Source organism: Centroberyx gerrardi, chromosome 3 (assembly GCF_048128805.1).
Source record: "Centroberyx gerrardi isolate f3 chromosome 3, fCenGer3.hap1.cur.20231027, whole genome shotgun sequence".
Classification (NCBI taxonomy): Eukaryota; Metazoa; Chordata; class Actinopteri; order Beryciformes; family Berycidae; genus Centroberyx; species Centroberyx gerrardi.
In genome coordinates this window covers 7,492,087-7,509,818 of record NC_135999.1, presented here as the reverse complement: position 1 = coordinate 7,509,818, position 17,732 = coordinate 7,492,087, and the positions used below count along the sequence as shown (strand labels likewise).

The following is a 17,732-nucleotide window of genomic DNA, read 5'->3' as shown; positions in this document are numbered from 1 at the left end:
AGCTGCAGCCCTAGTTATTAGCTATCTTCAGACTTACAAAACAGTTTTTGATCCATATATTTGAAATATTGTGCAATATCAGGTATTCTGTTTAATTGATGCCTTCTTTTATTGTGTGAGCTCGATGTGAAAAGGCCCAAGCTAGCGTTCCACCATCAGAATTTAAAAACAAGAAAGACACCAGAGGGCTTTCATTATCTTCTCCAAAACACTTCTACCATGCCTTCGATTCTACACGACTAGCCACTGAAACTTAATCATCGACTGAATGTCTAATTAGAACAAATTAATCTCTTTGTAGTTTGCAAACACATTCACTCACGCATATACACATACGCGCACACACACACACACCCGCGGGCCCGCACTGCCCCGCAAACCCACACACACACACACACACACACACACACAAAAGCCCCTCTGAAAGCATGTGGAACCAGTGTATGCCTAAAGCGCTCTACACCACTGTATCTCTTTTGCCGCTGTGCGCGCAGAGAGGAAGATACGATTAATTGTCTCATTCAATCTCCCCCTATTACATCCGGCGCTCCGGCAGCACTCACATCATGTCAATCAAGCCCAGAGCCTCGTCCTGAAACGGAGCGGCAGAGATGAAGACGGGGAACGACAGATAAAACGAGGGCTGGAGAGCAACTGGAAGGGAACAGAGGTGGAAGAACAAGAGCGGTACAAAGTAGTGAAAAGAGCTGAGCAGAAAGGAGAGCGGACAGACAGACGCTTCATGTTTGCTGATGCAGAAGGAGATTTGAGAGGCATAAAGCTAGGAAATCAACAGAAAGAAAACTAACCAAGGACAGCGAGGGAAGGAAACTTGTCGGAAACAGCGGATACACAAAGCCCAATAAGACAATGAGTGAGGGAGGGACAGAAGGAGTCAATTTAGCTCCGTCACCTTTGGCCCCGCGCGATAATGGAAAGCTCCTTCACGAGGAGTTGATTAAGCTCGTTAGCACAGCAGAGAATGCAGGTAATTAATCACTGACACATGGGAGCGCTGCGTGCTGATTGGACCAGATCCCACCAATCCAGAGGAGCCAGAGGCCCAATTAGCCCTGACCCCAAGTGTGGCCTGACCTGGCTAACCAACTGCTATGTTTGCCTGTGTGTGTGTGTGTGTGTGTGTTTGTGTGAGAGAGAGAGAGAGAGAGAGATGGATAGAGATTTTTTTCAGATAAATCCCCGTGACATGAACTCCCATTACCTTTACTTCCTGGAAACAGAGTATCTTTAATGGTGACCTCATGCTGCACCAGTATGCTCAAATAAAAATTCCAACCAATAAAGCTATCACAAATTTTTTTAACAATCCTGCCCCTCCCATCAAATAAAACTGCCTTTCTCTCCCTGACTGAGATTTCATTGGTTTACACTTTTGAATGATTCCTCACTGCATTAAGTCCCGCCCCAACATCCTGTTTCAAAAGGAAATACATCAAATCAAGGAAGTAAAGACGGCGTTTCATGGAGTCTTTAAAGTAAACAGAGCTGTATTTTAGTGAAAAATGATCTGACAGTTGTAATAACCTCCGAAGCTGTGACCAATCTGATTATTTGACTGGAAGAAAATGTTTAAGACTACATATCGGTTCGACAAGTAAAAATGAACTAAAGAAGAATGATCTCCAGTGATCCAGTTATCCATCGCAGTGCATGTGGCATTACAAAGTCTATCCTATACAGATTTAAGAGCTTCTTGTGCCAAAACACACGCTTGCGCTCTCTCCTCCCTCTACCTCCACCTCTCCCTCCCTCCTCTGTCGATCTTCCCTACATCCTTCCACCCTGCCTTTTCCATTTTGCTTCCCTCTCTAACAAGCGCACAGGGTGAGAGTGCAGGCTGGAGTCAAGCACAGCGTGCAATGAGAGACATGCGGTTCAAAACCTTGTCAGGACGCGCTTTTCTTCGGCACGTCTTGACTCCGTTTCTCTCTCTCTCTCTCTCTCTCCTCACACACACACACACACACACCCCTCCTCTCCAAGCATTACTCTACCCACCTCCACTGCATCAGCTCATCCCTTCATCCTCTAACAACTCATCCCCTCTTCTTTTAGCCATTCATCAGTACCTGGGGGGAATGAGGATGATACTCTCCCTCTTCCCATTCATACACTCACTCCAGTCTCTGCATTCTCTTCTGTCTCTGTCTCCATTTCTCTCAATCTGTTGCACTCTATTTCTTATCCTCTTTCTTTGAAACTCTATCACTATATGTATATATCTTTCTCTCCCAGTCTGTCTGTCTCTCTCTCCCTCTCTTGCACACAGTTAAATCAGATAGGCTGGATAAGTGCGGCAGCATGGTTACACAGATACCAGAGGCACTAAAGAGAGCAAAAATCAATCACTTCTCCCTCTGCCTTTCATCAGCTATCGCTCTCCTTCTCTGTCTTTGTAGTCCGCCCTTCCTTCTTCAATCTTCCCTCTCTTCTGTTCACAGCATCATCCTCATCGTCATTATCTTTTGGATGCCATTCAAGATTTCCATCATTCCTATTTCAATATGTTGCTTTTGATTAAAAAAACAAGTCCCCCCATCCTCCCCAAAAAAAGATTTCTTTCCCCCTTTCTTTTCTTGGAGAGCACAGATGCCATCCCATCCCTCCTGCATTTGTGGTGCATGTCTCCTTCAGCACAAGACTTTTTGACTGACAGCAGCTGGCCTGTCAAACGCAGGGAAGACAGGGAGAGAGACAAGGAGAGAGAAAGTGAAGGAGAGACAGAGAGAAGGGAGGAGTGAGGGATAGAGAAAGACATTTCTAATTCAAAGAGACATGCAGTGTTTCCGTGGCAACTCGGTTTCCATAGAAACGGTCTTGCTAAAGATGCCATTAGTGTGAAAAAATACCCACTTACACTCTACTGCACTGTATGCACACAAACATAGGAGCATATTCATTCTTACACGTAAGTGTGCGTGTGCACTTACACATATGACAGCAGACACGCACCAATGCATGCGCACGCAAACAGTTAAATTGCCTAACACACCTGAGGTCAGTTATAATAGTACAATTACAGGCCACTTATGTCCGTACATACCACAATTATAGGTTTGGCCCTTTGGGATCGGAAGTGACAAATTGTCATGCTAATACTATTAGCTGTGCTTGTAGCTTAGTGCTGAGCTTTTACTGTGACTTCAGTCTTCAGATTATGTCCTGAGATTATACTGCAGGGGCCAAACGCTACTAATACTACTGCTAATACATTATTTCATTGACCATGACAGTCTGCAGGCTGGGACCACCCACTCATCTATATACACACATACAACTGATACAAGCTAACCCAGGCTGACAGTAGTGGACTGTGTATACGGCCCTACTTGCTGTGTGTATAGGGGGTGGAGGGGGAGGGTCAAGCCTGTGATGTACTGCATGTCTGTGCCATACACATATGTGTGTGTATGTGTGTCTCTCTTGTTTTGTGGAGGACGGCTGATGATTCAACGGCCGGCACGGCGAGGCCGCGTCACAACAACAGCTGAGATACGGTTATGTCACTGCTTCATTGGAACAAAGCGTCCCTGAACCCCACCATCCCCCCATATCCACGCCACACAAACCAACACCGCGCTGAGATGCTACAGGGGCACCGAGCGGCCACCTAGCACACTGTATGTCCAGCTGAAGTTGGGCTGGGGGAGGGATTGCGCAAAACCACACCTTACGCATGCATGAACACACACTTGGAACATACTACGCATGCATACACACACTTGCAAAAATCTCTCCGACTCTCCATTCACAACTGATGCCAATGAGTTTTCTGCTGTGAGTGAAGTTTACCTAAAGCATTTTCTATTTAATCATGACCACAACCTTATCTGAACCTTAACCAAAGCTTTAGTTGGCTAACCCTAACCCTGACCAAAGTTGTTTACTTGCCGAAACTTAACCGTTATCTGACCTTTTCATGACAAACAGGTGAAAATGGCGTGTCCAATTCGTGCTGTTGTCACATAATTCAATATGTGGTGCAGGAATGTAATGTTGACAGAATTCATGTCCACGACACAGAGTGCTCATTTCATTAAATTTTATGAGACTGTGTTGTACAATTGGCGGGGGGCTGTTTAGGTCATTTTGACAACTTAACAGTTCCATAAATTCTGTTCTCTAAACTCTGTCAAACACGCTGCTTCCACCATCCTCTGCAAAGATGTGTATCAGCTGGCATTGGAAACGTAAATCCTCCAAGAGTCTTGTTTGTATGAGACTGTAGCAGGTGACACAGTTCTTTATCAGTGGCCAACGCTTTTAGGTTTGTGATCTCCCTGTGATGTTTATTCATCACCGACTGTACTATTCAAATGCCTTGGTCCTGACCAGACTCTTTCAAGAAATAGAGTCTGGGAAGCCACTTTAATGTAGCCGACGAGCCAGTAATGCAGAGGCTGATTTTGTCCTGACCGGAGCAACCTTTTGTTAAATCGAGTGATTGCAGGTCAGTTTGTTTATATCGCTCGTCTGTGTCGCCCCCTCCGCTGAACACAGTAGACATGAACTGCCCTCTGTGTGAATTTAGCAACCAATTAGACAGATCTGATTCCTAATTGCTAGCACTTGATGTAAGCGAGGTCTGGCTTGCTAAACTACTACTCAACACCCAGCACTGTGATGTGAGTAGATAGGAAATGGATTTATCACCTGCTGTATAATGGCTAACACAATGCAATATCATCTTCAAGTGCTGTGTCCTTTCAGTCATCTGTATTGGGTGAGGATGAATCACATTCATATTATTCTCCCTATTTACACTCTCATTTTCCCTCAGCATGTCAAAAAATCCAAATTCTGTAACTTGTACACAAGCTGGGCTTTGAAGAGTGAGAATGTAAGCTTTGAGCCGCTATATGTCGGGGAGCGTTGGCTTGCTTTGATGCAGAACAGAAGAAAAAAGGGGGGAGAAAGAGAGAGAGAGAGAATGGCGAGTGGAAGACAGAGCGAGAGAGAGGAAAGAGAAAGATAGGGTAGAGAAAGAGAGAAGAAGGGAGAGAGCAAGGGAAAGGGAGAGATAGACTGTATAAAGTCAAAGGCAGGGAAAGTCAGATGGAACCACAGACAGAAACGAGAGAAAAATTAGAGAGAGACAGAAACAGAGAAGCTGTGAGCATGGTGGAGTCTGGCACTACCCACCAGTGTCTATTGAATAAACAGCGCTGTGTGTGATAACGCTCTACAGGGGCTAACAGCTGCAGTGCCACCTCACCTCTTGCCTTCGCCCCGGTATAATCCACAGCTAACACACACTCACTCTACAGCCTGTTAACTGACTCCTCACAACTAGAGCTTTCTCAAGAGGTGCTGTGATAAGATATCTATAAAGATGGAAAAAAAACACACTGCGTACCAAATTGGATTCAGATCACCTCCTGATCAGGTCCCAGTGGCTTCTCTTAAAAGTTACTTGTGATGTTAGCATAGCCACAGTGCCTATCTGTGCAGCAGCTGACAATTATTACAGGCTTCCTTGCACCTACGACTCAAGCTCCTTATACTAAATATAGGAAGTAGCCCCCAGGGTTGAGAACAGCTGATATTTAGTACACGAGGTATTATGTGGTGGAGTAATTTTAGAATTCCATCATTGTCATCGTTTAGCTGCCTCAGCGACAGTTTGGAGACTCGGATTCCCGCTGAGTGACAGCCGCTCGACGGCTCTGCGGCAACTACGTAATAACGGTGTCCAGACGGATGACGGAAGTCGCCTGAAAGACGCAGCTCGCGCGCTTTCCACTTGAGAAGAATTAAGAAAAGCAAGGCTTCAACTGTACACTCGTAGTGGGAGGATGGATGTTGTTGTAGATCGCAGCGGGAGGCCCGAGTGTTGCATAGTGCGAGTGGTGAGAATGAGGCCAGGGCTTATTAGGGGGAAGAGAGGGGAGCGAGTGAATGAGTGCCACTGAAGGTGCCACTCACCGAGTGTCACTCTCACCGCAGATAAAGACCACTGAGCTGGATGTGACAGTCTCCGCTGCTGGAGAGACTCACCAGCTGTCACAAACAGATATTACTCCCCGCTCTCCTTCGCTAACACACACCGGCCGGGGCCATACAAACACACGCGGCTGTGCAAACACGCATAAGCACGTAGCGCGCTCGTCCACACACACACACACACAGACAGGCGGACATAGACACTCAGATACAGACAGACACACACACTAGTTTGGCCTCACTGTGGAGTTACACTGGCATTGTCGATACAAGAGAAAAACGAAATTCTGACAGTAAAATGTTTCTTTCCTGTATTGCCTCCATCTCCCCTCTCCCTCTCCTTATCTCAGTCCCAACAAATGGAGGCTCACTGATGAATGTAAATGACTGCTCTCTCCTGCTCCGTGCAATTAGAGCAAACTCAACCTTTCTGCCTGTTTGGGATTAAATACCCACAAGTCAGCCTGCTCTCTCCATATTTAATAGCCCTTCCTCAGCCTGATGCAAAACCATGAAAACCACCACATTATGTGACATTTTTTTTCTGTAGTATCTCTTATCTTTGTATCTTTTATCTCTAGCTGTTTTTTTTTCTGTATTCCCTAAACACAAAAATCACTACATGATGAGGCTCAAAATCATTAACTATGACACCAGCACTCCCTCTAATATTTACAGATTCAGAAAAAAGGACTCTGGCATACTGGGAGTTTGTTTTGGTGTATGAACCTCTGATGACACTGAATGCTGAAATTTGAAGGCGGTCCCTCCTGTAACTTTTTGAGGCAATAGAGATGAGCGTTGCTGTCAGGATGGGGACTTGGCAGCTGTGACAAAGTCAGTGTGCATGCATAGTGAGCTATAAGGGGAAAATTACAGTAGAATGAGAAAATAGTCATAGTCATAGTCATAATGCTCATTGCTTAACGTTGACTGTGTATTATGGGCTTCAATGTACTAGTTATGGCCTTTAGTGTACTACTGTCTGGAAACTGTAAGATCACGCTTTCATTACTGTACTACTGTTGTCATACTGTGCACCTACTACACTAGAGTAGATGCTTCACTAAGCAAATCTTCTGTGATTTCATGCTGTAACTGCGACTTCATCTGTCAACAATTATTGAGACTAATATGCTCCATTCCACTGGTAACAACTTGTTGTATTGCTTTTAAGGTACAGCAACGCTGACAGCAGCGACGATTGGCACATAACAGAATAACACCTCCAACTCAGAATGCAACAGTCTATCACTCAATCTGATCACTGCTTTTTTTCCAAGATCACGGGAGCAAATTCTCTCACTTGTCACTCAAGCTGATCAAAAACAATATGTCTGAATAGCGTTTGTCTTAAACAGATCAGCTGTTGTCATTTGGCGACACAAAAAGCTAATCCCATTGCATTTGAATTATATGCCATCTTTCTAGTGCTGAAACGGTTAGTCGATTAATCAATTAGTCGATCAACAGAAAATTAATTGATTATAATTTTGATAATCGATTATCGTTTTAGTCATTTATCACGTATTATTAAGTAAAAATACCAAACATTTGCTGGTTACAGCTTCACAAATGCTGAGATTTGCTTGCTTTCCTCCGTTTCATATCATTATATAATGAACACTTTTGGCTGCCGGTTAGTCTAAGTAAGCAATTTTAAGAATCACTTTGGCCTCTGGTAACTTGTGATGGGAATTTGTCATTATTTTTGATATTTTATAGACTAAATACTTAATCGACCAATCGAAAAAATAATCAATAGATGAATCGATAATGAAAATAATCGCTAGTTGCAGCCCTACATCTTTCCCTTTTTTAATAAGATTAGTTGGTAATGAGGCTGGCACGTTGAAAGGCCGGATAGTTACTGCTGGTAGGGGGAAGGCAAGTCAGGCTTTTGACAACCTGTTGTAACCGAGTGCAATGCAGAGCAGTCTTCTGTGATCTCCAAGATTACATACTCTGTCCACGCACAGCACAGCCACTGATAAAACGAATCCATTATATGGAGAGAAAGACAAGGAGAGAGAGAGAGAGAGGAGAGGAGGAGAGGGTTTACAGCCCATTTGAAGGGCACAATTAAAATTTATAAATTTATCAGGGGGAAAAAAAAATGAGAGAGCGCAGAAAAAGCTCATCCTGTGAGTGGAGACTGAATGAATCAAGGGACACTTGAAAGGCTGCGGTTATGGGTATACCAGACGGCATTCATGACCAGTTCAGCGTCCCTTTACAGAGAACAATGCAATAAAGGAACGAGGATGAGGAGAGGGTTGAGAGGACGGGAATGGGAGAGGGATGAGCGGGGGAGATAATGGGGAGGGGAGAAGGAGATTGGCCTCGTTCCTCCCATGACCTCAACCTTAACTCCTAATGAGAGGGGGGTTTCTGTGTGTGTGTGTGTGCGTGTGTGTAGAGAGAGAGAGACAGAGAGAGAGAGAGAGAGAGGGGGGGGGGGAGGGAGGGAGAGAGAGCGAGAGATACAAACTGAGAGAGAGGCAGAGAAACTGACGAGAATGAGAGTGGAAAGAAGGGAGTAAGGGAGGGAGTGATGGAAGGCAGTGTTACGAGCAAGTTTGTCTCCTACAAGGACTACTCTGAAAACAGTCTTAGTGGCCTGCTGTCAGAATGCAGCACTGACATGAAATACTCAGTCCCACAACCCTGCAGTTGAAACCTACAGTGCTCTGTCGCTATTGTGGTGTGCATACTGTGAGAGAAAAGAACTCCATGGGAAAGAGGCAGGGGGAGGTAATAGCAATAGCGAGCAAAGGTAAAAATCACTCCCCGAGGTGCATGGGCATTCAGCAGAGATTTGAACACATGATGAGAAGAATTGACTTGTGAAATTGAGCTCTTAGTGTCTGGGCTTCTTAAACCAACACACAGAACGCAACGAACGCAGCTCAGAACCAGAAAATATGTCCACATCCCCGGAAAATTACCCCGGATGTTGTCACAGTTTCAAAACAAATTCTGCCTTCCATTCATTGACAGAGGAGCAGCTCCGGGCTTTGTCTTTTCATGACATCGCAGATTAGTCTGAGCTCTCTTGATTTTCGCTTTGGGAAAGAGTTGTTCGTGTTCTCAAACCTAGACTCAGCTGTCGAAGACCATAGGAATGACATATACAAATTTTGTTTTAAGGTAGATTTTCCCTACACACCAGCTGCCTATCTCACCAGCTCAATCTGTTGGACTTTTTAGAGGTCAAATGTATTTAGTATGACAAAGCCAGGAACATAGGAACATCAATCAAATGCAGACTGAATAGTACCTCAGAAAGACAAAGAGCGAGTGAGAGAGAGAGTGTGTTCAGCACTATTCGGACGGGATTAGTTTTACAGGGGGAGGTGGGGTAATGGAATCATAACCGGAGCATTCAGTAATTTTAACAGACTGTGTGTGCCCATGTCAGAAAAATTTCCATCTTCTTTTACCGGCTGGGCATTGTAAAATGACAATAAAATAACCTCAGGTAAAACTGGTCCCGTCTGAATTGACATCACTGAGACTGATGGCAAATATTATGTCATTTGCTATGGGACAGGCAATTGCACTTGAAAGTGGCTTTCACCCCAAATCTGACATCAGACCCAAACTCTCAACTCTGGTCCAGTTGCAACTTCTCACCGCGCCTGCAGCCATGCTGTATTGTTATTGTTTGAGCATCTCAACATCGATTGCAGAAGTTACGTATGATGCATGATGATTTTTGGTGCGATGACAACGTGCAAACGAAGCAGACATTCTCATTTTTGTAATTTTGGAGACTGATTACAGAGATCTCTTATCCCATGCAAACTGCCCATTAGCATTACAGATGTCCTGCTGTAACAATTACTTTACGCACATTGTCCTGAAAACTAATCCCGTCCGAATAGGGCTTAAGGCTGAGAATGAGAGAACTAAGAAGACAAAAGAATAATATCTTGTAATAGGTGTATGAGGTACAATATGCACATGTGCAGTGTCTTATTGTAGTTTGCTCCTTAATTCCCCTGTCTTTTGGGATTGGTCCTAATTGCAAGAGGGGGCATTACAGAGCCAGGCCATTATCCCCTCATGTACAACCACCTAGCATAATGGGATACATGGTGCATGCAGGATGAAAGGAGGGGAGTCATAAAACCACAAATTGGGAGAGAGAACAATAGGATGAGACAATGTAGTGCACCCTTGGCTCAAACAATCAAATCAGTCGCAACAGATTAGCAAGCACCTATCACCATACAGCACCCGTTTGGTCCATCGGCTAATGTCAAACAGGCTTATGTGGCAAATAGGACCACAAAATAATTGACTTCCCTGGCCATGTCTATCTTACAAGAAGTCCACACACGCCTCTGGGCAACTGATGCCTATTTTAAGATAGAGAGGGTCAGTAATTGTAGTGATCAATCAATGACTGGTCAGTCTATGTTAAGGGATAGATAGTGCTGTTTCCGTATAGCAATGAGGTTTTTTTTTTTTTTTTTTTCAAAGGGGATCCAAGGCAGTATGTCCTCACTGCATATTTTGTCTTTCTTTCAATGGGAGAAATTACAGTACAAAGGCTGCCAGAGTACCACAACTGGGAAGCAAGCCCAGCCCATTCATCCATGAGTTTTACTATCGACCACTTGACAAACTGGTTTTCTACCCCAAGAGAGGTTTGTATTAAAAGAGCAAGAACTGTAAGCCCTCCCGTGTTTAAAAAAAAAAAGTTAGACTGTGGAAAAAAATAAATAAATAAAAAAATCACTATCAACTTTAAGGCGTCCGGACCATTTATGAGAAATGGTATCAGGAAGCTCGGCGCCTCTAGGTACCTTGTTTGCACTGAAAACAACTGCTCTAATCTCCCCAAACACAAGAACAGGACCCATTATCATTGAACACCAGCATGCTTACGCGTGCTCACACATGCACAGACGCATACGCACACGTGCACAAAAGCTCACACACACACATATAGAGCCTCCCAACAATAGATCTGGGAGACCTCATTAGTCTCCAGAGCCTGAGTTGAGTGTGGGCCGAGGCCAACACTGCCGTCCTATTATGCCAATACCAACACATGGCACAGAGTGAATTAATGGCTAAATGGGAGTGTGTGAATTGTTTGGTGCATAATGGGCCTACCTGCATCTGTCACTGGCTCACTGATTCATTATAATGGGGTATTGGGAGGGAAAATAAAGCCAGGAGTGCTGTGAGGTATTCTAGGCATACAAACAACCAATCAGGCCTGTTTATTTGGCCATGCCATGGCGCATTGAGGCTGTGAGGCATGTGGAATAATGTGGTTTAAAGATCAGCCGCCATAAAAAACGACACGTGTGTTCAGCGTGTTTTTTTAATGGACATCGTAATTGCTCAGTGGCCAGATATTGAGAAATCAAGTGGTTTGCCCTACATAGAGGCCTGGAGTGAAAGACTGCGAGTTTAGAACAGAATAGATTAGACATAATTGTGGATTGATAGAGAATGGACTCAGCAACCTGCAGGGAACTGAGTTATTGACGCTGGAAATTCGCTCACTTGCTCACTCGCAGACGTATGCACACGAGCGCATGTGCACGTGAGGGTGCACACACACACAAACACACACACACACACAGAGTTAAATTCATACAACTCCCCCTCATGACTCTGTAGGCTTCATGTTCCATCTCTCCCACATAGCTCTCTGTCTCTCCATCTGAGGTTTCTCCAGCACTCTATCACTTTTTGCTACGCTCCTCAGTCGCCTCTTTCTTTATTTACATATACAGTACAATGCAATTCACCTTTCCATCCTCCCCTCTCACCTCGCCACCCTATTTTTAATCCTCTTTCCCTGTCCTTCCACCCCTCTGTTTTCCACGCTTTCATGTATTCAAAACCTCACATCCCCCCCACCCCCCACCTCTCTCTCACCCCCCCATGACCACGGCATTATCAGGCTCATCCCTCCACTCTCCTATCCCCGCTTTTGTCAGACTCAGAAATAATCATGCCTCCTTTTCTCTCTCCCTCTCTAACTGCCTTTATATATAGAGAGAGAAATGTATACGCAAGTGGTTGCCATGCCAACCGTATCCACCGCACTCAGCCCTCGTTCTTTGCGTGTTGTGTGTATGTGTATATGTGTGAGTGACACTGAATAAGCACACGAGAGGAAGAATAAAAGGTATAGGAGAGGGAACCAAGTGAATGGTTATTACTAAGAATGGGGGGAAAATACATACATTTCTTCAGCAACACAGTAAAGCATCAAATTATGCCTTATGCAGCTCAACCTCATTGCCCCCCCCCCCCCCCCTCACACTCTACTCCCTCAGTAGTGCTTTAACATGTCTGTTACACTCCTACTTCAACTCTTATCTATCCCTTCCCTCTTGTCACTCTCAGTTGGTGCCCTCTGTCTCTCCGTCATCTGTAAAATGTGGTAATTATATGTTGAGCAAAATCCTCTTCCTCCTTCACACCCACACACGCTGTGTTATTTCATAACCTTCACCCCCCCTCTGACTTGTTTATTCTCTTGTTTGCTCCTTCTCCTTTTCCTCTACAGTATCACCCCATTGTTCTTTTCCTCTCCCATCCCATCATCTCCTCCTCTATCACTCTCTCTCTCTCTCTCTCTCTCTCTCTCTAGATCACACCCTATTGCATTTTTATATGCAATCGTCTTTTATAGTGTTCCTGTCTTGCCTTTCTCTCTCTAGTAAAGAGAGACCTGATCAGTGAACTTATATTGACTGCCACCGCGGAAATAGAAAAGGCCATCTGGGTTTTATGAGCGTTTCCAAACCTGACCAAACAACCTTTTAGACCATTGGAGGCATCGCAGTGTTTCCCACACACAGACTTTACTTGGGCGGGCCGCCCAGGTATATTAACGGCCGCCAAAGTATATTTGGCGACCCATTTTAGCTTTTTTTTTTTTTATTTTTTTATCCGTCCGAGAGAACGACGCCATCCGCGATCGATTAACTAGTGGACAATCTCCCCTCGCTCTGCTCTACCCCTCCAGGGTTTCCCACACACAGAAAACTTTATATGAAACTATATAATCGTACAACTGCGTGTAGCGCATTGATTCGCTCAGCCCCTAATTGCTCCACGCGACCTCTCTCTCTCTCTCTCTCTCTCTCTCTCTCTCTCTCTCTCTCTCTCTCTCTCTCTCTCTCTCTCTCTCGCTGGACCCGTCTGTTCGCCTCCCACTGCACACGCGTGAGGGATATTTTTTTTGCATGCCAAGAAGACTGAATTCCCGAAAAGAAGAACTGACAGTTAACGTTACTCGGAATACAGCTGAGTTTCCGAGATTAGCACGCTGTATAGCCTAGCTGCTAGTCAGTATCCACTGAGTGGACTGATAACGTTAATATTAACTTTTTAACTCTGACTCTGAATGTTTGCTCCCTCAATCCAGATTAATATTGAAAAATATTCTCAAAGAAGGAAAAGGACTGGTCCTGAGGAGGAGCAGGGACAGTCCGGACCAGAGGATTTGCTGAGCAGTAAAACAGAGTAGATAATAATGTCAAAGGCTGTAATGTAACGATGTAAAGATACAGGAGAGACTGACAGCACAGAGACTTTAGATATATGCAGGTTAGTTATTTGTTTGACAAATGGAACTATTTAAAATGGAGTACATTAGATAATTTTTCAGCCATCCAGGTAGTGGGATCCTTTATTGATATTAGCCTATATATTGACAATATAAGAGAATACAAGAATAAAAAAGCCCTGCTCTAAATGAACATTGTGAATCCACAGGTAAAGCCAGTGGGAGTCAGAAACTAGTCCATTAATTTTAGGGTCCTTCAAGAGGCACTTGAGTTGCCTATTGTCCCACCAGAATCACCATGATATATTAAACATAACCACCTATGCTAATTAGTCCATTAATTAAGCTAATTAGTGCATCAATTAGCATGTATTATTGTGTCAACATTCTTATCTGGTCATAACACATGGGTGGTATGAATATGAACTCTGCATCGTAAAGCATTAAGGAGTTATAGAAGTTTCAAGAAAATAATTTTTCCTCATTAATATGCAAATGTATGCAGCAAGGTGCTCCAAAATCTAATCAGATCATCTGCTCCATAGAGGGAACCTGTGGTGTCAGTATGAAGTGTGTATCATGTATTATTCTTGAATTACTGTGTTCAAAAGAATGTGTTTATACACAGACAGACATGCAGACAGATGCCATAATGTCATAATGTTCCTTATTCCATGTACCATGATTTAGGGACATAATAAAACTGTGACCTATAAAATACAGACAGAAGTCCTACAGGGTTTGGAGTGTACAAAACAATCCTGCAAACGTTTGTAGTTTGGGAGAAATCGTACAGGTTTCTGTTGTTGGATTCCTATAGGAGTCCACTTGGAATTTCATTAGATTCCTTTTTCTGAATGGATGACTTTTTGATACTTTTTGACATGTTGTAATTTCATTCGACTCTGTTTTAGTTTGGATATTAAATAGTTGAAGTACCTGGAGGGCATTTCAATTGTTAAATATCTCTCTTCAACTCTTCCCTCTTATTACCAGCCTCAAGTACTATATGATGTGATAAAAACTGACAGAAAAGCTTTTGAACCTGCTCACTTTTATCAACGCCAATGAGTCAATTAAGCTATTATCAAAAGGAAAAAAAATCTTAAAAACACATCAGAACAGCTGCAGAGACTCTCAATATACAGCCTCCCATTTTCTCCAAGAGCTAGGCTGGGTCAAAAAGCTAATAAAAACCCCCAACCTCAATATCATATGGATTCCCACATTCCTCTGTAATCGACCAAATCACTGCTAAGCCTATTAACGCAGCATTATTCAAGTGTATTGTTCGAGGCTATTGTTCTATTTCTAGATCGCAGATTCTGCTACTGCATCCCGGTTTATGCCAGATCTCTTGTAACCCGATCCCACAGAGCTGATTTTTGACTTGCTAAGTATTCTATTGTTTCACGCTGCAAGTCTTTTTAGGGTTGAGTCGACTCGCTGTCAGGAGCTTCAATATGACGTCAGGCTCGCAGGGGAAGTCAATTAACAGCTAAATCAATCATCGGAGGGGCTGCGTCGGAATGAGAAGCAGCGCTGTGCGGCGAGAGGTTGGGGCCTCTTGAAACAGTAGGGCTAAAACAGACGGTTTTCTCTCCCCTCCTCATGATCCTAGTGGAACCAAAAGACTAATATAGACTAAATGTCCAAAATAATCTATCCTGATGCCTTTTTTTGGATTTGGCACCCAAAAAACACAAAGGGAGAATATCTCAAAAAGAACTGATTCAGCTCTCCTATCCCACCTTTTTTTGTCAGTGACATTCACTAGAATTTGAAGGTCTTGGTTCAGACTGAGACTTGTGACTCGGCACCCAAAACCCCCAAAATAGAATATATTAGGAAGAACTTATTTGGCTCTGCTGAATTTGACTTTTTGTCAGTGACATTTGATTATGAAATCACAAAAGTCTATGAACGTTTGGCTTATTTAAACTTACACTTAAATTACCAAGGTTTTTTTCATAGCCTTGAAACAGGCTGTTACATTTAATCCAGAGAGCTGAATCTACAGTATGTTCTAGTCTTTAATCATGGTTCATAATTCACAGTATTTTCAAATGGGCTATAGTATACAAATATCCACCAAATTCATTTATCAGGTGCTGGACTGAGAAGCAGCAACATGAACATGAATCTGGAATAACGCTCCCCAGCAGTGAATTTATTAACTTCACCTCAATGTTTGGTCCTGATGAAGACCCAGTGGGGTCGAAACATTGATGCATAGTTCACAGCACCCAAGGCCATTTTGTCTTTTTCACAAAAAAAGCAAATAAAGTGCCTACCTTGGCAGCCATGACCATGGAGGAGCCTCCCCTGATGCCCAGGATGGGGATGTGTGTCTGGGCAGAGATGAAGTCCAGGATCTGGGCGATGGCCTCCTGGTCCGTGTCGTCACCGAACACGACGCCCTGCAGCGAGTTCCTCGTCATCTGGCCGCAGATCCGATTGATGATGCTCTTGGGGTCGGTCTCGTTCATGGTGACCACCTCAACTTTGGGAGGGTAAGGGATGTGGAGGAAGTCCTCTTTCTCAAGTCCGGCCCCCAGGGCGACTTCACTAGAGTTGCCCACCAAGATGACGGCGATGCTGAGTGAGTTGATCAGTTTGGGATTGATCGGGAGTATAGGGGGGGGACCCGGAGGGTAGTGAGGCGGGATGAGAACACCCCTCTGACCGCTGCCGCCCCTCTGGCCACCTTGTCCCCCCTGGGCACCTCCGGGGCCCGTACCTGGACCTCCACCTGGACCACCGCCCCTGCGAGACTCGCAGACGGGCAACAGGAGCACGGAGAGGAGGAGCAGAGAGAAGGACAGGGAGAGGGAGGGCAGGGCCAGGCGCAGGTGGGGATGGGGATGCGGATGATGGGACGAGTGTTCGGGAGGAGGAGGAGGAAGGAAGGAGGAGGGGGAGACGAAGCGCCTGTCCTGAAGACGGGAGGGAGAGAGGCGGAGGCTGACAAGCATTGTGGAGGAGTGTAAATGCAGTCCCTGTAGGGGGAGAGAGACAGAGAGAGATGATGAATGTAACACACCGAGAAAATGATGAGTAACATTTCAGATTTGACTGGAAATTAATAACATTAATGTACTATAATGAAGCAGTCAGTCTACAAACAGCTAAGTGCAAAAGCACGGACTGAACTAAGTGACCCACATAGCTCGGGTATCAAAACACACTCCAAGAGTGGCCTATAAGTTCTCATAAAGCGTCAAGTGACAACGCCAGATCCATTATATTGTGCTGTGACTTCCTTGGAGGGACCCTGTGGCACACATCAAAGACAGTGAGCGAAAGAGATAGTGAAGCGTGCATGTGTGTGTGTGTGTGTGTGTGTGTGTGTGTGTGTTTTGAGAGAGTGAAGACAGCACTGGGTGCATTTTGACAGATTGACAGGCTCACAGCTTCATGGACTGGCTGCCAGGCTAAGTGACCATTAGACACTCAGACTGGGCTTGACTGATGCTCTCTCTCCCTCTCTCTCTCTCTCTCTCTCTCTCTCTTCCTCCCTCCCTCCCTCCATACTGCACTACCTTTCATTGCTATTAACCCCTCTCCCCTCCAGACGTGTTCTCTTTCAGTTGCTCTCTCCACCCCTCTAGCTTCCCCTCGCTGCTCTTTGAAGTCAACTGCAGACCTATTATTTACTATTATTGCTATTATTTACTGCTCCTGTATTAACAGCCATGCAGAGAGCACTGGAGTAGAGGGAGAAACGATGGAGGAAGGGAAAGAGAGAGAGAGAGAGAGAGAGAGAGAGAGAGAGAGAGAAAGATGGGGGGGGGGAGTGAAAGATGTGAGCGGAGGGAGGCGACAGGCAGGGAGAAACACAATTAGTCATAGCCTGATGTGAAAATTGTGGTTTCTGACTGCATGTGTGTGTGTGTGCGCGTGTGTCTGTGCGAGTGCGTGCACATATGAGTGTATAGGGACTACAAATTTGTGCCTATTTTCTGCACAGATAAAGACGAGGAACCTTAATGGGTATATGTTCACGCTAATATTCTAAATTAAGCATGGAGGAGAGGGATAAACGAAGGGCGGAATACAAGGCTCGTTCCTCTTCTTCTCTCACACAACACCTATTGTAATCTTTTATTTATCACACACCCCATGTGTTGTGGAGTTGATCCAGTCAGCGCCAACCCAAAAGTCCAAAACAAAAAAAGCAAAAAAACAAAAACAAAGGAAAGGAGACAGAGAGAAGTGGGGA

The 17,732-nt window shown here is 44.5% G+C and overlaps 1 protein-coding gene across 1 annotated transcript in view; it reads right to left on the bottom strand.

Moving 5' to 3' along the window:
* grin2bb (glutamate receptor, ionotropic, N-methyl D-aspartate 2B, genome duplicate b) overlaps positions 1 to 16,485 on the bottom strand; it is a 54,993-nt gene extending 38,508 nt beyond the window's left edge. The window contains exon 1 of the mRNA XM_071901818.2: positions 15,805 to 16,485. Within this exon, the coding sequence (XP_071757919.1) occupies positions 15,805 to 16,485 (681 nt within the window). The remainder of the gene's footprint in view (positions 1 to 15,804) is intronic.
* Positions 16,486 to 17,732: the final 1,247 nt, after the last annotated feature.